The sequence below is a fragment of the Emys orbicularis genome, chromosome 11 (assembly GCF_028017835.1).
Source record: "Emys orbicularis isolate rEmyOrb1 chromosome 11, rEmyOrb1.hap1, whole genome shotgun sequence".
Classification (NCBI taxonomy): domain Eukaryota; kingdom Metazoa; phylum Chordata; order Testudines; family Emydidae; genus Emys; species Emys orbicularis.
In genome coordinates, this window is record NC_088693.1 from 44,400,359 (window position 1) to 44,424,496 (window position 24,138).

Consider the following 24,138-nt stretch of genomic DNA (forward strand, 5'->3'; position numbering starts at 1 on the left):
AATAATACTGAGCAAAAGCATTTGGACATTTCAGAAGAAAATCAAAATAAATGCTTTTAACTTACATTGAGGATCACGAGCATATGCTGCCTTAGATGGGCCACTAGGTTTGCCTGGTCCAGCCTTATTCAGTGCTGTCACTCTGTACTCATACTCCGTTCCTTCTTGGAGTCCTGTGGCCTTTACGGTTCTTTCTATGACAGGCTTCCTGTTTACCTTTGTCCAGTTAACAGTCTTAGTTTCACGTTTTTCAAGTATATATCCAGTAACAGGGGACCCACCATCATCAGCTGGTGGCTTCCAGCTAACAGTCATAAAATCCTTTGTTATATTACTAATTACAGGTGGATCGCAAGGCCCCGGTACATCTGTAAAGATTTATTAAAAATTATTTTCATATTCTTAAATGTGCATAAAAATAATTAATCACAAAACCATGCTGAGCAACAAGCTTACCGTATGGATTTTTAGCAACTGTTGGCTCAGTGAAGATGGGATCTCCCACACCGTATTTGTTTTCAGCACAAATACGGAACTGATATTCATGTCCTTCTATCAGTTTTTCTACACTGCAGCTCGTAATTGGTACATTGGCAGTGACTTGGGCCCAATTTGGTCTGCTTGTTTCACGCTTGTCAACAATATAGTTAGTAATTTCTGAACCTCCATCTTCAAGAGGAGGCTCCCAAGAAAGCATTGCACGATCTGCACACATATTGGTGATTTTAACTGAGGCAGGTGGACCAGGCTTATCTGGAAAAATTAATGATCAATAGTTATATCTCTAGCTTTTGCTATATTATCCAAGTTATAAATATGGACTAATAAATTATCTTTAACCTACCAAGTACTTTAAGCTTAATGGTTGCTGATCTGGAACCACTTGCATTTTCAGCAGTAATAGTATAGTCTCCTGTCTGCTTCCTGTTAACGCTGAACAACTCCACAGTGGACAGGTTTCTCTTAGTGGTGATCTTAATGCCTTCAGCTGGTTTTAAAACTTCTCCTTCTTTCTTCCAAGTAATTATTGGCATAGGTTTGCCATACACATTAGCTTCAAGACAAACATTAGTTCCAGCTTTTACTATAAGCAGTGATTTCATAGATACATCTAGCTCTATTCTGGGAGGAACTGAAAAGAAACAAAAAGAAGAGAGCTAACCAACCTAAAAGAATTAAACATATCTTATAAATACCAGGTACAAAAGCATGATTGAACGTTATCAGAGTTTGCAAATACTTCTCAAGTATACATTCCTTACCATTTTCTGCCTGAATGGTCACTGGGTCAGAAGGTTCAGAAGGCCAGCTAATGTTAATTGCTGTCTTGGCAATTGCTCTAAATTGATATTGAGCATTTTCTTCCAAACCAGTAGCAGTGTATTCTTCTTGAGGAATTTGATGTGGAGTAGAATTGCATCGTATCCACTTATCACCAGGCAGTTTGCAAGCTTCAACAAAGTAGCCAATAATTTTGCTTCCACCATCATGCTTTGGTCTTGTCCATACAAGTGACACAGTACTCTTAGTGACATCAATAACTTCAGGTTTACCAGGAGGATCTAAAAACAAACAAGACCATCATAAGTTTACCCTCATCAAAACATTTGTACATTCCAGAAAAATCTTTTACAGTGGTGGATGGTATTCATAGCGCATCTCTCTAAAAAAACCACAAAAATGCTAGATCGCACAATATATAGATACAGTGTATTCATATTACATATAAAACATCTAAAGAAATGGGAAAAGTGATGATTATAAAGTTGCAACTATTAAGTATTAAGTAAATGTATTACTACTACTAGAAAGTAAAATTAAATAACATAAATTGACCATAAATGTTAATGACACGTTACAAATCATTTAAATGTTTTGCTTACCAACTGGGGCTCTTGCCGTAACAAAATCAGTTGGCTTGCTAGGTTTGCTTGCTCCAGCTTTGTTCAGGGCATAAATTCTGAAAGTATACTCGAGACCTTCAATTAGACCAGCACAAGGATACTCTGTAGAACGCACAAGTGTATCGTTTGCCTTCACCCACAGCAAACTATTTCTTTCTTTACGCTCTATGAGGTAACCAGTAATCGGACTGCCTCCATCACTGTCTGGTTTGTCCCAAGCCACAAAAATACAGTCCTTGTTGACCTTGGTAACACGTGCATTTTTGGGTTCACTTGGAACATCTGTGGAAAAACAAATCGGATTACATTATCTGTTCTTCTACTGTTAGAAGAATTAAAATCAGAGAAATGCCATCATTTAAAACTGACATACCAAATGGGAACCTTGCAACCATCTTGTCAGATGTGAGTGGCTCAGAAATGCCAAAACGATTTTCAGCACGAACACGGAACATATACTCTTGTCCAGGGGTGAGTTTTCCAACTCTGCAGCTTGTCTTTGTGACAGAAGCTACAGCTGTTATCCAGTCTCCTCGGCTTACATCACACTTTTCAACCACATAGTTTGTAATGTTACTGCCACCATCTTCGAGAGGCATATGCCATGCAAGTGTGCAAGCATCAGCATCTATATCAGAAATGTCAAATGGAGGCTGTGGTGGACCTGGGGCATCTGCATAAAGATGTAAGGAAAAAAATTTAAGAAAATAGTAGAGCATGAAATATCTTAAATCTAGCTGTGTAGAAAGTTAGGTTAAAAATGAAAGTTACCCATGACTACCACTCTGATTCTCTGAGTGGCAATACCCGAGCTGTTTTCTGCCGTAAGAGTGTAGTAATCACTGTCTTTCCTAGTCACATCCTTAATGATGAGAACAGAAGAGTTTTCTGCTTTATGCACAGCCAGACGACTGGATGTAAATACATCTTGTTCTCCTTTCATCCATTTACAGATTGGCTGAGGTTTCCCATAGACATATGCTTCAACTCTGAGTTTCTGCCCAGCTTTAATATTAACATGATCTGGCATCAGGATCTTAGGTGGCACTAAAAAAGACAAACAAACAAACACAAATATTTGTAACTCCTGTGAGAAATTATTTTATTTTGTCATGAAAGTGTCCTCTGCATCTCTGCTGGAGCCCTGAGGATTTTATAGGTAGTATCCTTAGCCTCAATTCAGTGGGGATGTTTTAATAGTTTGAACCACAGGTTTGAATTATGTAAACACCCCTGAAACCAGATGCTCCATAGCTGTCAGTGTAAACTCTATCTTTATATTCTGATTTAGACTGTAAGTGAATGTTTCTGTGTTCAGATTGTCTTCTCATATATTTGAACAGTGCCTAGGACACTAGCAGCACTTAAAAACCATTTTCATCCTTTTAGCCAAGGGTAACTGGATGGCACTTAATCATCAAGAAGGGTCACTGTGAAGAGACATGACACACACTGTCTGCCAGGGGGTTGAGTACGCTGCTTTCCTGATGCCATCTTCAAATCATAGAAATCTAGAGCTGGAAGGGACCTCAAGAGAACATCTAGTCTATCCCTCCATGCTGAGGCAGGACTAAGTATATCTAGTCCATCCCGACAGATGTTTGTGTAACTTGTTCTTAAAAACAGGTTAGACTTCCTGGGATGCAGGAGTCTGGTGACTTAAAGTGTGATCTTCTACAGAAGTGCAGAAGAGATAATTTAAAAATTGACTTCCTAGGACTCCATCAACCAAAAACCTTGTTCATTCATTATTAAAATAGATTTTAAACAGTATATATAGTAATAATTAGTTACTTACTGAGTTGTTCTTTAATTTCAAATATTCCTTCAGTTTCTCTTGGCAAACTTACTCCTACAGCATTTCTAGCTGCCACTCTAAATTGGTATTTCTTTCCTTCTTTCAGGCCGACTACAACAATGTTTAGATCTTTGACAACGGAATATTGTGTCCAGCGATCCTCGGGTTGTTGTTCTTCTTTGTAGCTAATAATATATCCATCAATTTTAGAGCCTCCATCACGCAGTGGTGGCAACCAGCCTAAAGTTGCACTGTTCTTTGTAATTTCAGTAACTTCAAGTTTTCTTGGTGGATCAGGTTCACCTTAAGAAAAAACAAAGCAGATATATTAAAACATAACCACTTTAACTGGGCATGCTTTGGTAGAATTACTAAGAATTCTGACTGCTTTCTACATTAATTCAAAAAGGACTTTATTTAACAGAGAAATTCTTTTGATTCGGAAAACCTGTCACATTAGAAACTACCAGAGTGATTAAATTAATATAGAGTTACGATAAGTATTCAGGGTTTTAATTTTTATTAAGCAAACATATCTGCATAGGAATATTTATTCCACTGTCACTGAGTGGTTAGCAGCCATACAGAATTCCACATTCATGAAAAATCAGAAGCTTACTGGAGATTAAAGCAAATAAAGATGCAAGAATAAAAGATCAACATTAAGAAATACTTACTTAGTGGATCTGATGCCAAGATTGGTTTTGGTGCTTCTGTTGGAACACCTGGACCATATTCATTGACAGCAGTTACTCTAAAGAAGTATTCATTTCCAGGTACAAGATTAACTACTTTGAAACTAGTTTTCTTTACATCTGCAATGACTGTTGACCAGGTCTTTCTGTCAGCCTCACGTTTCTCCAGGATGTAGTGAGTTACTGGACTACCACCATCATTCTCAGGAGGTACCCATGAAAGCTGACATGACATTTTTGTGACATCTGAAACACTGAACTCGGCCACAGGTCCAGGAGTATCTATAGAGAAACATTAATTCATATATCAGTCCATTTACAATGAAAGTTTGGTAATGACTTCCTATACATGGGGAATTAATATTAGCCATGTACAGTGATACTCAAATGATATTGTGATAGGAGCCATAAAAATCCCTGTAATAAATAATGAAAGAATAATAAAATTGATGTGTTTACAAATTGTTTATGGTGACTCACCAAGGACTCTGACATTCACAAATACGGCCTTTTCTCCAGCTGGGTTAACAACTGTCAAAGAATATTTTCCTGAATCATCACGTGTAGAATTGGGGATGACAAGGAAGGCCATAGTGTCAACCAGATCAACCTGTCCTTTTCTGACCACATTATCAATACCCACTCTCCTCCAGGTGACTTTAGGTGCTGGTCGCCCTCTAACAATGCCAAAAAGTCTAATGGGACATCCTGCTCTGACTGTGACTAATTTTCTTAGGCTTGCATCCAAATCAATCTCAGGAGGTTCTGAAAAAAACATTAAAGAAAAACAACAACAAAAGTTCAGAATGTGAAATAAAATCTAAATATAGCAAATAAATGATGCATAAATTCATAGATAAGAGAGAAAAAATCACCAAGTATTTCTTTAGGAGACACGGCTTCCTTCAGTTCAGCTGGTCGGCCAATGCCAACCTGGTTTTGGGCACAAACCCGGAACTCATATAGTTGTTTCTCATCCAGGCTGGTAACTGTAAATTCTGTATGAATAACTTGTGCAGCAACATTACAGCGTTTCCATCCTACATCAGGAGCTGTACTTTCACCTTGTGGTCTCATTTCCACAACATATCCAATAATTGGTGCACCACCATCATAGACTGGTTTTCCCCAGCCAAGAGTGATGGAACTCTTTGTGCTGTCAACCACCTTCAGATTAGTTGGAGGACCAGGAGGTTCTGAAAGACACAATAAAGGTCAGGAATAAGAATACATCTGAACAACTAAGCAACCTGTTAATTTAATGTTTTATTTTAATAACAGTAAAATATATCACTACAGTACCTATTGGGTCTTTTGCCACTACCGGTCTCGATGGCAAGCTTGGTTCTCCAAGACCAATTTCATTTTCAGCCTTGACACGGAATTGGTATTCATGTCCTGGAATGAGATCTGTAACCTTCTTGCGTCTCTCTGGGATTGCACTCTTAGTAACAGGAACCCATCTTAATGCTCGTTTCTCTTTCTTCTCTAATATATATCCTGTAATTGATTTGCCACCATCATATTCTGGTGGGTTCCAAACTACGGTCATCTCATTTTTACTGACTTTAGTGACTTCGGGAGGATCAGGACGGCCAGGTCTGTCATACTTTGTTTTTGCAATAATTGGTTTTGTTTCTGTTGGAGGGCCAGTGCCCATCTTATTCTCTGCACGAACCCTGAAGATATACTCATTGCCTTCTATGAGGCGTGTCACATTTGCATGATTTGTTAGAACAGCAGCAGAGTACGTAGACCAAACCATACGCTTGCTCTCACATTTTTCTAAGATGTAATTTTGTATTTCACAACCACCATCATCTTCAGGTGGGTCCCAGTTGACAGTACACCTATCACTTGAAATGTCAGAGATCTTCAAATTTCTTACAGGACCAGGTTTATCCAAAACATTAACGGTAGCATAAGCTACAAAACTACCAGCTGCATTAGTTGCAGTAATCACATATTTACCACCATCACTACGCTTAGATTTTGTGAGAACAAATTTAGATGAATTAGAAGTTGTTTCAATTGTGACTCTTGGAGATTTGGTTAAATCTGTGGCATCTCTGTCCTTTGTCCATACCACTTCTGGTTGGGGCTTGCCTTTAAGTCCTGCCTCAAGTCTAATAGAGTCACCTGCTTTTACAGTTAGCACACCACTTAACTTCAGTTCAAGGACTGGTTTCTGCAGTTCTTCCTTCACAACAACTTCACTTGTCTTCACCCAGTCACTTTCACCTCCCTCATTCTTGGTCTGAACTCTGAATTGATATATTTTATTTTCAACGCATTTATCAACCATGTAGTGTGTTTCCTTAATACTGCCCTTGTGCACCCTTTCCCATTCATCTGAATCCTTCAGTTTTCTTTCAACGTGGTAAGATAAATTGGGGCTTCCACCATCATAATCTGGTCTTCTCCATTTCAGATACACAAATGTCTTTCCTGTTTCTGCAATGTGAAGGTTTTCTGGTGGACCAGGCCTATCAACAGGATTAATAGCAAGGATAGGAGTCTTGGTCTCAATGACAGGGCCTGGCCCTACTTTGTTCTCTGCACAAACTCTGAAGAAGTATTCATGGTTTTCTATGAGATTTGCCTTTACTAATCGTTTGGTAACATCAGAAGAGAGAATTGACCATCCTTTCTGGTTTGGCTGACGATACTCTACTATGTAATTTGTAATTTCTGACCCGCCGTTATCTACTGGGTTTTCCCAAGTGAGCATACAAGAATCTTTTGTAACATAGCTTATCTTCAAGTTCTGGCATGGTCCGGGTCTGTCAAGTACATTAACAAGGGCAAATCCTTGAGCATGTCCACTGCTGTTCTTTGCTGAAATGATGTATTTGCCATGATCGTCTCTTGTGGCTCCTTTCACCTGCAGTTCAATACGAGGGCATTCATGAACCATCTGAACACGTTTGTCTTGGACTAATACTTTGCCATCCTTAGACCATGTTATGTCAGGGTCTGGTCTGCCTTTTACTCTACCAGTAATACGGATTGTTTGGCCTACTCTGACGGTGATTAAGTCACGACAGGTCACATCTAGATCTATTTCTGGAGGAGAAAGAATATCCTTTACAAGAACAGTTTCTGGCAGTTCTCTGGGTTCTCCTTCTCCAACGATGTTAGCAGCTTTTATACGGAATCTATATTCATTTCCTTCAATTAGCCCAGGTACCCTGAAGGCACACTGTTGAATGAGTTCATCTTTATTAATCCTATTCCACTGTGTAGTTCCAGTTTTCTGACATTCCACAACATATCCCAAAATAGGGCTGCCACCATCTTTGAGAGGCTTTGTCCACACCAGGTCAGCTGTTTCTCTGGTCTTGTCTTTTAGTTTTGGATTAATGGGAGGTCCAGGTGGTCTGATAGGGCGAGAAACTTTTATTGGGTCAGAAACTGGGGATGGTGGGCTTATGCCAACCATGTTTTCTGCAAAAACTCGGAATTCATATGTGTTGCCCTCAAAGAGACCGGTGGCTCTGAACTTCAGTTGAAGCACTGGAGTCTTGTTGACACGTACCCATTTGCCAGATATTTCCCGATGTTCAAGAATGTATCCAGTTATTGGACTTCCACCATCGGATTTTGGTAGGGTCCAAGACACTGTTGCAGCATTTTCTGTAATATCTGAAACCACTGGTTTACCAGGTGGGGATGGTGGATCAAACATATGTTTAGCAACTGTTGGCGTTGAATCGAGGGGTGCACCAATGCCTATCTTATTCTCTGCACGGACACGGAAAATATATTCACAACCTTTCTGTAGACGTGGAACCTTAAGTTTTGTTTGATTGATTCCTGAACAGACCACTCCCCAAGCTTCTTTCTTGGATTCTCGTTTCTCGACAATGTAGTTCAGCACAGGGCTTCCACCATCATCTTTAGGAGGACGCCAGGAAATAATCATGTGTTCCGGTGTGACTTCAAGAATATTAATGGGACCAGTGGGTGGACCAGGAACATCCAAAACAGTAAGATGAAGACCAACAGTTTTGCTGCCAGCTGCATTAGACACTGTGAGAAGATATTCTCCAGTATCTTTTCTTACACAGTCTTTAATGGTAAGTACTGTTGAATAACTGTCAGTATCAATTTTGTAGTTGCCTTCTGTTTTAATTTCATTTCCATCAGTTACCCATTTTGCAGTGGGCACAGGTACACCTCTCATGATTGCAGGAAGTCTGACTGTGCTACCAGCTTTAACAACAAGACCTTCAATTAACTTCACATCTAGTTCCACATATGGAGATACTGAAATTAGAAAAAATATAGAAATTACAATATGATTTTTTCATGGGGAACACTAAAGTAAGAAATGAAAAAAATCATACAAATTAAAAAAGTACCTAGTTTTTCTTGACACTCTATTGGTATAGTTGTATCTGGAAGACTAAGACCCACGATATTCTGTGCTTTCACACGGAATTTGTAAGTCTTTCCTTGCTGTAGACCAGTAACAACACACTCTAGCATGGGTACAGTCTTGAACTTAATCCATTCCTCTGCACCTTCTTCTTGATACTCCACCAAATATCCATTGATTTCAGCACCACCATCACGATCTGGCCTATTCCAAACAAGGGAAACTTCTGTTTTGTCAACATCTACATGGTGCAGATTCTTTGGTGGCCCTGGAGGATCTTTTAAAAGCAAAAAACAAGAAGTTTAATAGGGTGAACAACCTACGCCCCACCAACACACATACTCTATATTGTATTTGTACTAACAAGGTCAGTTAATCAAAGTTCAAAAAAGACATCAATGAAAAATACTTACATAGTGGGTCCATAGCCTTGATTGGCTTGAGACAGTCAACATATGGACCTCGCCCATACTGGTTCTCAGCAGCAACACGGAAGAGATACTGAGTGCCTTCCATAAGATGTTGAGCCAGATGACTGTGTTTCTTGGAGGATGATGAGACGGGTACCCACTGGGCAGCAGCTACATCTTTCTTTTCCACCACATAGTTGGTAATGACAGAACCACCATTGTCCTCTGGTTCCTTCCAAGTGAGATAGCAAGAATCTTTTCTAACTTCACTTACTTGCAGATTTCTAGGTGGACCGGGTTTATCTATTTTTTTTTAAAAGTACAGAATATTTATTTAATAAACAAAACTAATTTTACAAAATTTAGCACATTTCAATAGAAAGAAGTTTTTACTAAAAGTACTGCTTGTCATTTACAGTCCTTTTCTCATAAAGCTCTTATATTATGTTGCTTTATTATTGATTATTTCTGCATTGAAATTATTCATTTGTTCTCTGGATATCCAATTTCTTTGATTTCCAATAAAATAATAAAAAGCATACAGTATAAACAAAGACCAAAAATAATTACCTAGTACAATGACTTTTACTGAAACAGTCTTTGAACCAACTGGATTCTCAACAGTCAAAGAGTAGATTCCACCATCTTCATGGACAGTGTTACGAATTTCCAGCTTACTGCCAACTCCCGTAACCTCAATATCTGCTTTGGGTGAAACCTCTTGTCCTTCTTTCTTCCATGACACTTTTGGGAATGGAATTCCTTTAATTACAGCACTAAGTCTTAGTGTATTTCCAGCTTTTATGTGTTGCTCCCGTGCCATATTAGCATCAAGTATCAGCTCTGGAGGTTCTGGGAGAAAGATTCCAGTTTTAGTAAACAAGCACATTTTGACAATATCTTTTATTCATAAACTTATCTGAGTTTATTTCACTTACCAAGCCTGTCCTTTACTTCTATTGGATCAGGAACATAAGCTGGTTCTGATTCACCTGCTGCGTTGACTGCCATGACTCTGAACTTATAGGTCAAACCCTCAGTAAGACCAGTGACCTTGTATTTTGTTTCAGGGCAGGAGTCTGCTGTAAGATTGGCCTTCTTCCAATCTTCATCTCCAACTTTCTGATACTCAACAAGATAGCCAATGATCTTGCCTTTGCCATCATGACGTGGTGGTTGCCAAGACAAATCAACTGAGTTTTTAGTTTTATCCACTGCTTCAGGGTTAATAGGTGGACTTGGTTTGACTGTTAAAAAAATCAGAAACCATTAAAACCTATCTGAAAAAGATTTTCAGGAACACACAGAATATGAATGGATTTTGTTTTATACTTTACCAATTGGATCTTTAGCGAAGACTGGCTTTGATGGTGGGCTAGGATCACCAACACCAATTTCATTTGCTGCTGATACACGGAATTCATATTCACAGCCTTCAAGGAGATCAGGTACCCTGAACTGAGTTTCTGGGAAAATCGGATCTCTGGTGACTCTGGCCCATCGATTAGACATTGTTTCCTTCTTTTCCAAAATATAAGTAGTTATTGGCTTGCCTCCATCATGTGGTCTGTTCCAAATTACTAAGGCAGAATTTTTGGTAACATCTTTAATGATGGGTTGCTCTGGCGCAGCAGGAACACCTGAAGAAATAATATTTTTAAATGAATTTATAGTATAACAAGCTTTCTGATGGTTAAATTATTAAAATAAAGTAGCAAATAAATAACATACTGAAACGATCCTTGGCCTTCATTTCATCAGATACTAGAGGATCACTTATGCCATAAAGATTTTCAGCATAAATTCGTACAACATACTCTTTTCCCTCAAGCAGTTTAGGAATTTTGCACGTTGTCTTGACACTGGCAGATGTTACTGGCATCCAGAGATCCCTGTGTGCATCTTTCTTCTCAATAATATAATTTGTAATTTCACTGCCACCATCATCTAGTGGAGGTTTCCAGGAGACGATCATATGATCTTTATGAACTTCATCAAAAATAACTGGACCTACTGGAGGCTGAGGGCGATCTGTTAAAAGAAACAATGAACAGAAAAATCCAACAATACACAGATTGAACAGTGTCATTACTCTACTGTAAATATAACTTTGAATGAAAGGTGTGGCCTAATGGCTATAACAAAGAACTGGGAATCAGGACACCAACGTTCTATTCTTGGCTCTGCTGTTCTCTCACTATGTGATATTGAACAAATCACTTTTCTTTAGTTTATCCATCTGTAAAAGGAGACTAATACCTAGCTTATTGGGCTTAATTAATTAATGCTTACAAAGTGCTTTATCATCTTGCATTGAAATTTGCTAAAATAGTGCAAAATATTATTATTAGAGTGTGTCAAATTATTCATTGTAAATAAACTTAAACCAGCAATTAACTGAATACTCAAAATCAATGAATAACATATCACAAATAATAAAGAAGTGAATTCACAATATTTCTATAAATCACTCACTTTAATATTCAAGCTTTCTTCTATTTGATCAGTTCTAATTATTATTAAAAGCAAAACATTATTATGGCTCAGTTACACTTACCAACAACAGTGACTTGACAAAGGCCTTTTCTTGATCCGGAGCTGTTCTCTATGATCACACAATATTTGCCTGAATCTTCTCGGATAGATTTTAATATCCCCAAGCAAAGGGTTGTTGGAGTGGTCTGAATCTTTGTGCGCTTATCTTCTTTAACTGTAATTTCATCCTTTAACCAAGTCACCTTTGGCGCAGGCTTCCCTGAGTAACGTCCAGTAAGGCTGAAAGCTTCACCAACCCGAACAATTAGCTTGTCTCTACAATCAAGTTCAAGTGTTGGAGGAGCTAAAAGATATCATTGGGAAAAAAAGGTAAGTAGCAATATTAATAAAAAAATTATATACCCAAAAACATACTTGTTTGTTTTCAAACTGAATTATGGAAAATAGACCCATACCAATTTCATCCTTGCACGTGATTGGTTTTGTGCAGAAAGATGGTTTTCCTTGTCCCACAATATTGCAAGCACTCACACGATATTCATAAGTGTCACCTTCTTTCAGTCCTTCAACAGTGTATTTCCGATCAAGCATTTTCTCCTTTGTAACTCTGTGGAATTTCTCTTTTCCAATGAGACGGCTTTCTAGGACATACATGGTTATGTCGGAACCTCCATTATATTTAGGTGGGTTCCAAGTCAATGTAACAGAATCCTTGGTAACTGCTTTTACCTCCAGATCTTCTGGACGCTCGGGTACAGCTGTAAATAAACATAAACAATGTGGTGAATACATTTTTTTTGCCGATCTCTCTTCTATTACAATCATTCATAAAACAAAAATGTACTTACATATTGGTTCTGTGATGACAAGCTCTTTTGTTGTCTCAACGAATGGGCCCATGCCAATAATATTCTCAGGTGCAATTCGGAAAAAGTATGCCTTGCCTTCAATCAGTCCTTGAACAGTAGCATTCTGTCTTGTGACTGTATAGGTTACTGGGGTCCAAGCTTTACGGTCAGCTTCACGCTTTTCAATAATATAGTTGGTGATAGGAGAACCACCATCATCCTCTGGAGAAAACCATGTCAGTTTGCAAGAGTCATTGGTTAGGTTCTCAGTAAGGAATGGAACGCCAACTGGCCCTGGTACATCTAAGATGGAAAGAAAAAGTATATATTTAGTTTTATGTACTGAATTTTATGAAACCATATTTCGAGAACAAAATTGTATGCAAATTCTGAACTTCCGATTTACCTAACACATCAACAATAATAGTCTTCTTCCGTTCTCCACCTGCATTTTTGGCAAAAAGAGTGTACAGGCCTTGGTGACTTCTCTTGCAGTTCTTAATAACCATAGAAGAGCTGATGGCTGTTTCTTCAATTTTAGCTTCTTCTGGTAAAGCTCTTTCATCCCTGCTCCAGGTGACTGTTGGAGGTGGCTTTCCTGAGACATAAGCTATGATCCGGATCACTCCCCCAGCATGAACAACAATCCTGTCCCTGACACTAGCATCCAAGTGAAGATCAGGGGGGACTGTAAGAAATAAACAAAATGATTCAATATATTTTCTGTTCGTTCACTTTGATTGGTAAAAATGTTTAAAATAAAAATTATAAATACCAATTCTATCCTTCATTTCAATAACTTCTGTAACTTCTCCGGGCTCTCCAATACCAGCAGCATTTATTGCTCTAACTCTAAATCTGTAGAAACTTCCTTCTTTTAATCCTGCCACAACAAACTTGGTTCCTCTTATTTCTCTATCTTTTACCTGGAGAAAGATTATAACATCAGTCAATATCAGAAAATCACAAACACCACAAAGGAACTGGCTATTGGTGACACTCATGTATATGAAACAACTGTTATGGTATAATTGTCCGACATCCACAAGTACAGCAGGCTCTAAATGCAGCGACACCAGCACTATTCAAATACAGGGAATGGGCATTCCACAGAGAAGTCATTCAGGACATCCCTGGTGCATATGAGTGATATGCGGATTGAAGGGAACATTGTGAGAGGAATATAGGGAAATGGAAATGCAGGAGAGTGACTTGGAGATCTACTATTATGCAGATTCATCAGTTTGAACAATTCCTCCAAGTAGGGAGTCATAAAGGAGCCATAGCAGTTACAACAGAGTCCATGATCTGAGGCAGACAAATGGCTGCATAGGGTTGCTGTACACCAAAATGCCAGTTTGGAGGTGAAAGGAGGAAAAGTGGGAAAAAATCCCTCTCTTTTGCTCCTTTCTGGATCTCTTGTGCATAGCCTGTTTACATGGATTTTATGCACAGGTTGGGGCTGCATTTGGCTTATATCAAATGTGTGAAGAGGTGCAAAAGTAGGCAAACTGGACAAGTGGCATGTATTTATGGCCAAATTGCTGGTTTGGAAACATTAACTTCTGTTCTGTATGCACCAGTGAGATTTTCAGTAATGTATTATTGAAAAGCAGTAGGAAAATGTGGAAGCATTGTTTGCAAAATAACTAGGAATAATTTGACATTCTATTGGCTCCTTTACTTTTGTACCTAAGATCCACTTTCACATGAACCTTCTGCTCCTTTATTGATAACTATAAACATACCTGTGAAGTTTAGAGAACCTGAGTTTAGGAAAATACTGAGGTATCTTAGACACCACAGTGTAGCAAATATTAACTTTTAAATTTGGCCATATATTTTAAAACTATGAAGATAATTATTGTACAAAGAAGACATGATAATGTATACCATATAGTTGGTGTAATGAGAATGTGTACAAATATACAGTAGTGACAAATATTGTTTAAAGATAGAGGAAACCCAGATCCTATAATAGTATTTCACCTACCTTTTCCCATTCTTCCTTTCCTTCCTCTTTATATTCAACTATGTAACCAGTGATCTTAGAACCACCATCCTTTAATGGTGGAGCCCATTCCAGATCAACAGATGACTTTGTCCAGTCAGTAACTTTTGGAATAGGTGGACCAGGGGGGGCTGGAAAATAATACCATAGCATTATATTATAACAATAAATTTTTTCTTCTCAATGGAACATTTTCAATTTGAAAAATATAAATTTAACATATTTACCAATAGGGTCTCTAGCAATTGCTGGGTCAGATGGCATGCTTGGTGGACCAACACCAGCTGCATTAATAGCCAATACACGGAACTGATAATCTGAACTTTCAATAAGACCAGTTACTTTGTAAGAAACGCCTAGTGTCATAGGTTTGATGGGATCACGGTTAACCCTTGTCCATCTCTTTCCAGTGGTCTCTTTGCGCTCCAGCCAGTAACCTGTTACAGGAGAGCCTCCATCATATTCAGGTTCCTCCCAGTTGACAATCATTGAGTCATGTGTTATGCTGCTAACTGTTGGCTTGTCGCATGGTCCAGGAACACCTGGAAAAAAAGTTACACAAATTTTGTAACAAAATGTTAAAATATTAAATGTCTGTGCCTCATTTAACTGTCAAGGTTAACATTCACTTGCCTTCTGTGTACCTTTCTGTGGCCAGTGTGTGTAGGAAAATGTTTGTAATATAGTCTTCTTTTCTCAGACCTAGCATTCCCTCTCTGTTAGACCAGCAACTAAGAAGCTAACTCCCTTATTCTTTATTGTCTTTTTCCATAACTCAAGTTAGGAAAATAACTCTTCCATAATGGTAAGATCAATATTACCCCAAATATAACTGTATGATCCAGTCCAGTTTCAATAAAACCAAAGATAGTTGTATTTTAAGATATAGCAAAGAAAAGAGACAAAACATTAAAATTTTAACCATTAACTACCTAACAGGATATCTATGGTAAAAATCTTTCAAACTATTCTAGAAATTTCAAATATGTGGGAGAGATAAAAGCAATTGGAATTTACAGCTTTGCATAATAGATGAGCTGATTCTTAGGCTCTGCTTTGTCAAAGTCACTACAAAGCATGAGAACAACTAACATTTGAACACAATATCATACTTACTGAAAAGGTTTCTTGCTGTTTGTGGTTCACTATCAAGAGGCTCCCCAATGCCAAATTTATTTTGTGCCATGATGCGGAACACATATTCATGGCCTTCCAGCAATTTGGGCACGGTGAAGATGCATTCCTTTGGCTCGTTGGTAACAGGTACCCATGTTCTTCTATTAGCTTCCCTTTTTTCAATAACATAGTTTGTAATCTTAGAACCACCATCATCTTTAGGAGGAAGCCAAGACAAGGTCATCTGATCAGTTGAAATGGATTCAAATTTAATGGGTCCCTCTGGTGGTCCAGGACGTCCTGAAAGTTAAATTTTAAGAATTATGAATGCATTATTAAAATACATTTAAAATAAAGTATCACATTCACAGAATCAACACATGCAATTGTACAAAAGCCCTGGATATTTACCAAGAACATTCAGCCTCATCTCCTTTGAAGCAGTTCCCAGATTATTTATAGCAGTTAAAGTGTACAAGCCTGTATCTCTTCTGCGAGACTGTTGGATCAATAAGGTGCAAGTATCTTCGCTCACAACCTTATTGACATGTTGATCATACAGTACTGGTGTTTTCTCATCAGGTTTCTTTGGAGTAGCTTTAAACCACGTTAATGTGGGGAATGGCACACCCTTTATCTTGGCTACAATGTTAATATCTGTTCCCTCCTCAACCTCCATAAATTCTTTGAGTTCAATTGATGGTGGACCTAGTATGAAACACAAAAAACATAAATTGCCATTAAAAGGGATACAAAAGCAGATATACTTTTAAAATTGTATAATGAAATGTTCTGTTTTCCAGAATTGTTCAGTACTTACATGTTTGGTCTTTGACAACAATTGGACCAACTGTAGCAGATGGTCTGCTGGGACCTGCTTCATTTACAGCTTTGACCCTGAATTCATATTCTTCACCTTCTTTCAGGTCCTCAACAGTAAACTTTGTTTCCTCTACATCACGTCTATTGCACTGTTTCCAAGACTCTTTCCCTTCCCCAGTACGATCCCAGTGAAGACACTCAATATTATAATGTGTAACAGGGGCACCACCATCATTCTTTGGAGGTTTCCATGTCAAGCTAACAGTGTTTTTAGTTACAAGACCGATCTTGAGTTTGATAGGTGGATCAGGAGGATCTTTAAAAATCAAATAAAAATTGGAATCAACCGACATTATAGTAGCATTTGGTTATCAAAGGAGATGTTCCACTTTGATTTAACTTACGGATTGGATCCCTGGCTGTGGTCCGTTGGATTGTGTCTGCAGGTGGCCCAATACCAAAACGGTTTTCTGCACGTACACGGAAGAAATATTGTTGCCCGGCTATGAGATCAGGTACAACGAAGGAAGTGCTTCCACAATCTGGATTAACTTTTGTCCAGGCCTTCCCTTCAACAGTCCTCTTCTCTATAACATAGCCTTTGATTCTGTCTCCACCATCATTGTCTGGCATCTTCCATGAAAGTTTGCAACTACATCTTGTTATATCACTCACTTTCAGGTCTTTTGGTGGCCCTGGCACATCTGTTAGTATAAAAGCACAACAGAAGCAGTTTTAGATAAATACCTAGAAAACATGAAAAATGCTATATGAATACTCCAACATGTATATGACATACCAAGGACGTTAACTCTAACATTTACAGTTTTCTGTCCTGCTTTATTCTTTGCTGTAATACTGTATCTTCCAGAATGGCCTCTGTTACATTCCGGGATAGTAATTACTGAAGTAGTATCGGTTACTTCCAGCTGCAAATAAAAAGAGATATATATTGATTATAAATAATTACAACATGAAGAATTTAGCAATATAGAAACAATTTATTTTTTTTACATTACCTGAGCATCTTCAGGTATATTATTGACTCCATCCTATAAATAAAGAAGAAAAAGTAAACATAACAGAGATTTCTTTCAATAGTTAGCAACAGATTTGGAACGTAATTAGATCTTTTAATAACCTTTATTGCCTTCTTGGCTTCTCCTTCAAATTCCCAAGATGTTTTTGGAACTGGACGCCCCTTTATAATGGCTGGTATTTTAATTGTTGTACCAGAACGAACAGAGAGAAAATCTTGTGCTCCAATATCAATAAAAACTTCTGGTTCCTCTGCAAAAAGATTTACAAATACAATTGTTAGATGAGTTATTGAAATTAAAATTCAGCCAGCTATGGACTAAAACCTCATGATACATTCCAAAGCATGCACAGTATACATCAGAAGGCCCCCAATGCTCTGTGTGGCACTTGTTGCTGTTACTTTTTCATTGGGCACAACGTGCCCTTTATGTCTGGTTGTAACACTTGTCAGATTTCTGGTTGATCATATCCTATTCATGGTCACCAGGTCACTTTCTTAGATTTACAGCTTCTTTGTTGATGTTCTTACATAATTCTGTGTACTGGACTAGGTCTACCATGGTGGGCCCTGCTGTTTGAACTTAGTCTTTACCCCTCTTTGTCTCTAAATGCACATGCACAGCAAAGGGTTAGGATTTATCACTAAATATCTAAATTAATTCCAAGACTCTTACCTAGAATTTCCTTGACAGGTATTTCTGATGTTGGAAGACTTGGTTCAGATTCCCCAGCAGCATTTACAGCTTTCACTCTAAATCTGTACTTTCTAAGTTCTTTCAAGCTGGGTACAACACATTTGCAAGTAGGGAATAGTTTGTCTGGTTCATTCACCTTCTTCCAGTCAGTACTACCTTCTTCTTGCATTTCAACAATATATCCTTTTATAGGACTGCCACCATCTTTTTGTGGAGGTTTCCATTTAAGAGATATAGTGGATTTGGTTCTATCTGTGACCTCTGGGCATGATGGTGCACCAGGTACAACTTGTAAGAAAATGCAAAAAGTTTTGGCTGGGAGTTAGTGTCTATGTATTTTCAATTTTACATTTTAAAATGCTGTAATGTCAGCAAAAGTAGTATTTTTCTATACATTTGTCAAAAAGAATGGCATTAAAAATTGAGAATACTGCAAATATGTATATTTACTAACATGTTATGTATATGACATATACCATATGTGAAATTGTTATACATGTTTTGTATATTTACAACACATATAACAATTATACATACACAAAGCAAAAAATATAAACATTATTCTACTGTAATAATATTTAACAACAAAGAAAAATAAATCACTAATTCTGAACTCGCTTACACCAGCTTAAACGAGTATTCCATTGAAGTCATTGGCGTTAAACTGATGTAAAAGTATGGCAAGTGAGTTCAAAATTAATTATCTGAACTAAAATAAAAATAATTAATAGTTAATCAGAAAATCATTACACTGACAACAGAATAGCATTACAAACATTTCATCAGTCTAGTCCCATTGAATTCAACATCAATAAGGCTTGCAGAATGTAGTTTTTATGTATTATAACCTTTAAAGCAACTCATAAAAACTGTATACTTACATATAGGATCTGCTGCTAAAGCGGGATCTGATGGTTCACTGGGAGGGCCAATTCCAGCAATATTTACAGCCATGGCTCTAAACTGGTATTCAACGCCTTCAATTAACCGCAAGACATTAAATTCCAGCCCTTTCATTACTGGCTTGGTTACTGGAGCTCTGTTAACACGTGACCAATAGACGCCTCCGACCTCTCTCTTCTCCAACCAATACCCAGTGATTGGGGCTCCACCATTGTCCAAAGGAGGCTCCCAAGTCACCAGCATTGATGACCTAGTGCGATCTAAAACTTTTGGTTTTCCAGGAGGTCCAGGAAGGCCATACGGATCCTTAATGACCACTTTCTCTGAGAGGCACTCATCACTTGTCCCATATTTGTTTACTGCCCTGACTCTAAACTGGTATTCACCATTTGTTGCAAGTTTCCACACCTGAAAAACAAGATTTAAATTAATAAATGACTGTTTCCAAAATAAGCATATGTTAAATTTTCCCTCTTTTGACGCTGTTTAATTAAACTCTTCCTTAGTTATCCCAATGAATGGCTACATGTAGCTCTATATGCTGCACCATAGAGATTCGCATATCATGCACACAGAGCCAAGAGTGAATGAGAATGTCATAATGCTCTTGGTCTTTGGGGTAGGTGCAGATATCAACACCCTTATTTGTCCCTACCATTTGGGCTGTTTGCCCTTTCAGCAAGAGGGCAATATACTGGAGGGAAGCTGGAGGGTAGTGCTACTAAGAGGTACAGCAGCAGGTCAGAACAGCAGAGTAAGCAAAAAACCTAACAAAATTGACCAAAATACCAAGTGGTCACATACTTTTGTCAGTGTCTTAAGTTAATGAGAATTACTGTGACATATACCAGTATGATTAAGTTTTAATGGAGGGTGAGAATGAATCCTCACTGAGATGCTTATAGGAATCCAAAAGCAAAACTGGAAAAACAATTAATAAAAAAACCACTGGACTTAAAATATCTGTATAATGATTTTTTTCAAAATGACATAACTTGTCAGCTACTGTATCTTTACTGGGTGATATGAAATTGTGATCACCCTTACTCTCTAAATACAAAATTATATTTCTGATATAAATTAACCTAAAAGACACAAAAGGGATATGTCTCCTTAACTCAGATATTAATTTCTTTATAAAATAAATGACATAACTGAAAATATTATTTTCTTTTTGGGATTTAAGGAAAATATAGATATACACAATGGCAATAGTGATTATCTAGAAATTCTGGTCATGGGCAGTGTACCACCAGCTCAGATAACTATGTGTTCGGTAATTTTTCACTGTATTGATAATTCATTTTATTTTGGTATTGTACACGTGTTATTTTTATTATTTAAACATGTTGAATTACATAATAAAGACACTGTAAATTACAGAAAAGTTTTGAGATAACTTTACCCCAAATCGTCTGTCAACCACCGTGCTGGAAACCTCCTCCCATTCAGATTTCTTCCTACTGGCATCACGTTTTTCAATAACGTAATGAGTAATTTCACTGCCACCATTATCAAGGGGGGCATCCCAGGTCAAATAGCATGATTCTACTTTAATGTCAGAAACTGCAAGATTTCTTGGTGGAGAAGGACGATCTAAATAAAAGCAATACAATATAATATTATGTTATGGAAAAGGCAAAAACATATTTGCTTTTGTCATTTCATTAAATAAATCAGATACTTACCATACACTTCAACATAAGCATTGCGATATGCTGTGCCGAGACGATTGGTAGCTGTGACTGTGTAAGTGCCTTTATCGTCCCTAAGTGCAGCAGGCGTACTAAGTTCAGTTTTTGCTTCAGATCTAGATATTTCTTGTTTGGTTATCTTAAGTGCATCTGATGGTTTGTCAATTACAGCTTCATTTTTGGCCCATTCAATCTTTGGCATTGGTAGACCTGTCACATCAGCTGGAATATTAACTGCCTCTCCTGCCCTCACTTTGATAGTATCTCCTCTAACGGCCAGACGTAATGTGACAGTTGGAGGTACTGTAAAACAAAACAAAAATAAAAGAATGAAGGCAGTAACAAAAAGCAAATAAACTAGTTAATAGAGTTTTGAAGGCACTTGTACATGTTTCTAATAAACAGGTGTACCTTCATCGTCTTGTATAACTACGTTAAGTGGCAGTGACGGTTCACTTTCACCAATAGCATTGACTGCTTTGACACGGAATTCATACATATGAAGCTCATCAAGATTTTCTACAAGAAGAGATGTAGTTGGACAGAGTTGCTGGTTAACTCTTTCGAACACATTTGAGTCATGTCTTCTCTTATCAACGATGTATCCTATGACAGGACTGCCACCATCATTACGGGGAGGCTTCCAGTCAAGTGTAATGGTTGACTTTGTCCTCTCTGTGTACATGAACCTCTCAGGTGCTGTTGGAGGACCTATTATCACAAGTAATTCACAATGAAGAATATAAGTCATATACTTAAAGTTTTGTTTCATTTCTTATCCCATTAAATAAAATAGATTTGGTATTTTTAAAGCAGCATCTTTCATATGCAAGGTATCCAAATTATTATAATGTAATGTGAAGTTTCTCTGATAGCAAAGTGACTATGTAGGCAACAGGGCAACAATTAGTGTCTCAACAATAGTTTAAACACAGTCTTTGACAATGGAAGCTGCCTGATTGAAAGAAGGAGGGACAAAGTGGTTATCTCCTACTCCTTTTCAGAAATGGTCATGGTAATTTTACATAAGTGAGAGATCTAATTTCAACAATTACTCTGCTGAAGGTCTGAAGCCTTAGCTCTGTAGCAGAGAAGTATGAACACTAAAAAAAACCCATTAATATGTCTATGTACATTGAATATACAGTGTGTCATCTTCTCAGCATTAATGAAATAACTGTGCAGTGATCTAGATCTCCCTATATTTAATAATTTACATAAGCACACAAATAGTTATTTTACCTAATGGGTCAACTGCAAGAATTGGTCCTATGTCAACAGGTGGACCACAGCCAAACTTATTCTTGGCAATAACACGAAACATATATTCCTGTCCTTCAACGAGACCTGTAATATCACACTTAGATCTCTCAGTGTCTATACACTGTCTCCAAGTATGCATTTTGGCATCTTTGCGTTCAATAAGAAAGCCGATGATATCACTTCCTCCATCATCTTCAGGATCGGACCAGTTAAGCAGACACATCTTTCTGTTCACAACCACAGGTTTTAGGTCAAGCACTGGCCCAGGAACATCTGAAAAAGAAAACATGTTGCATAAGAAAAAAACAAAGATTTCTTGTATCTAGGTATACTTAACAATTGGTTTCATAGAATGTAATATTTCTTACCAAAAACTTCTACTCTGGTTGCTGCAAATTTGGAACCACTCTCATTGGTTGCAGTAATCACATATCTTCCATGGTCTTTTCTCAATGCATTCTGAATAGTTAGCTCAGATTTGGTGCCAACATTTTCAATAACAACCCTCTCTTTGTCTAATTCACCTTCCTCCACAGTCCACACAATTGTAGGTGTAGGGCGCCCAGTTACAGTAGCAGGAATTTTAAGAGTTTTCCCAGCCATTATCTGAATGCCTGCTTTGACAGAAACATCCAATTCAACATGAGGTGGCTCTGCAGAAAAATAGGAATAGTGCATTAGTTTAAGGGAGATAAAAGAGTCTAACATGCCATACTGGCTACTATATGTTAAATGACATTTGATATTTGCATAACAACAGTACCTTGAGGTTCTGAAACTGTTATAGGTTCAGTTTCACCAGGTGGTCCTTCCCCAGCTGCATTAACAGCGGTAACCCGGAGTTTATAGTCAGCACCTTCTCTAATTTCTTTAACAGTGTATTTTCTAATCTTAATGGGTTTCTCTGTGCAGCGTGACCATTCATTTATGCCCACCAGTTGTTTGTAAATGAAATAACCAATGATATCACCACCACCGTTGAATGCTGGAGGTTCCCATTCTAGTTCAATAGCAGTTGAGCTTGTATCAACAACTCTTGGAATTGGTGGACCAGGTGGCACTAAAGAAATAAAAAAGTGTAAATCAAAATTCGTGGATACTTAACCTACTCTTGTCAGCCTCCAAGTATTATCTTCTATTAAAATACTTACATATTGGGTCCTGAGCAATTTTTGGATCTGAAGGTGGACTAAATTTGCCAGGGCCAGCTGCATTTTCAGCACACACTCTAAAGATATAGGTAAGTCCTTCCAAAAGCCCATCGGCTCTTATTTCTAGGGTGTTCAGGAGGTTTCTGTTGACACGAGCCCAGTGAGTACTATTGATTTCACGTTTTTCAATCCAATAACCCAAGATGGGGCTACCGTTGTCTTTTGGTTCATTCCATTTAACCAACATACTATTACTGGTAACATCCTCCACTTCAGGCTTATCAGGTGCATCCGGTGGACCTAAAAAAATTAAAAAGAAAGAGAAAAATGCAATTTTGGCACCTATGAAATCTTATCAAGACCTCAAATTTAATTTTATTTATGTAGTGAGGCACTATGGCCTAGTGGACTAAGCATGGGGACAAGAGTAAAGAAATGACCTGTTCTAATTGCAGCTCTAGCATTTTCTTATTGTGTGATTTTGGACAAGTCAGTTAAACTTACTGCGGTTTAGTTTACCAATCTGTAAAACAGAGATAATAATGTAGTTCTCCTTCACATAGGCCATGATTAATTTGTTAATATTTTAAAGTGAAAAGTACTATATAAAAGAGTGCATTGTAATACATTTGGCCTTTGTCATTATCTTCAAGGTACTCAATGGGTTGGGCCCAGGATATCTAAACACTGGGATAAAGACTGTGGTCAACAACTCCTCTGGCACAATGGGACTTTCCAACATAAGGATAAAGCTTGTCTGTGCTGGAGACAGAGTCCTCTGAGGGACTCATTTGAGACTGTAGTATGAACCCCTACAGGAACTAAGGACCAATACAAACCTCACGGCCTTCTGCTCCAAGCAGAAGGTGCAATTCTTCAATATTGTATTTTCTTACATAAACATACAGTA

At 37.8% G+C, this 24,138-nt stretch overlaps 1 protein-coding gene across 1 annotated transcript in view; it reads right to left on the bottom strand.

The window, feature by feature from the left end:
* The window catches only part of TTN (titin), a 309,203-nt gene that overhangs the window by 53,162 nt on the left and 231,903 nt on the right, over nt 1-24,138 (bottom strand). The window contains exons 229-269 of the mRNA XM_065413700.1: nt 23,229-23,528; nt 22,841-23,137; nt 22,446-22,730; nt 22,057-22,350; nt 21,226-21,525; nt 20,809-21,117; nt 20,526-20,716; nt 19,099-19,528; nt 18,197-18,505; nt 17,623-17,771; nt 17,501-17,533; nt 17,281-17,410; nt 16,886-17,185; nt 16,480-16,797; nt 16,071-16,367; nt 15,660-15,959; nt 14,771-15,085; nt 14,526-14,674; nt 13,308-13,458; nt 12,939-13,220; nt 12,533-12,835; nt 12,140-12,442; nt 11,746-12,027; nt 10,920-11,219; nt 10,526-10,828; nt 10,127-10,435; nt 9,759-10,040; nt 9,192-9,491; nt 8,762-9,055; nt 5,700-8,666; nt 5,273-5,593; nt 4,878-5,162; nt 4,380-4,679; nt 3,703-4,005; nt 2,676-2,951; nt 2,278-2,577; nt 1,884-2,186; nt 1,263-1,562; nt 845-1,132; nt 457-753; nt 66-368 (exon numbers count right to left, since the gene is read on the bottom strand). Of these exons, the coding sequence (XP_065269772.1) occupies nt 66-368; nt 457-753; nt 845-1,132; nt 1,263-1,562; nt 1,884-2,186; nt 2,278-2,577; nt 2,676-2,951; nt 3,703-4,005; nt 4,380-4,679; nt 4,878-5,162; nt 5,273-5,593; nt 5,700-8,666; nt 8,762-9,055; nt 9,192-9,491; nt 9,759-10,040; nt 10,127-10,435; nt 10,526-10,828; nt 10,920-11,219; nt 11,746-12,027; nt 12,140-12,442; nt 12,533-12,835; nt 12,939-13,220; nt 13,308-13,458; nt 14,526-14,674; nt 14,771-15,085; nt 15,660-15,959; nt 16,071-16,367; nt 16,480-16,797; nt 16,886-17,185; nt 17,281-17,410; nt 17,501-17,533; nt 17,623-17,771; nt 18,197-18,505; nt 19,099-19,528; nt 20,526-20,716; nt 20,809-21,117; nt 21,226-21,525; nt 22,057-22,350; nt 22,446-22,730; nt 22,841-23,137; nt 23,229-23,528 (14,058 nt within the window). The remainder of the gene's footprint in view (nt 1-65; nt 369-456; nt 754-844; nt 1,133-1,262; nt 1,563-1,883; nt 2,187-2,277; nt 2,578-2,675; nt 2,952-3,702; nt 4,006-4,379; nt 4,680-4,877; nt 5,163-5,272; nt 5,594-5,699; nt 8,667-8,761; nt 9,056-9,191; nt 9,492-9,758; nt 10,041-10,126; nt 10,436-10,525; nt 10,829-10,919; nt 11,220-11,745; nt 12,028-12,139; nt 12,443-12,532; nt 12,836-12,938; nt 13,221-13,307; nt 13,459-14,525; nt 14,675-14,770; nt 15,086-15,659; nt 15,960-16,070; nt 16,368-16,479; nt 16,798-16,885; nt 17,186-17,280; nt 17,411-17,500; nt 17,534-17,622; nt 17,772-18,196; nt 18,506-19,098; nt 19,529-20,525; nt 20,717-20,808; nt 21,118-21,225; nt 21,526-22,056; nt 22,351-22,445; nt 22,731-22,840; nt 23,138-23,228; nt 23,529-24,138) is intronic.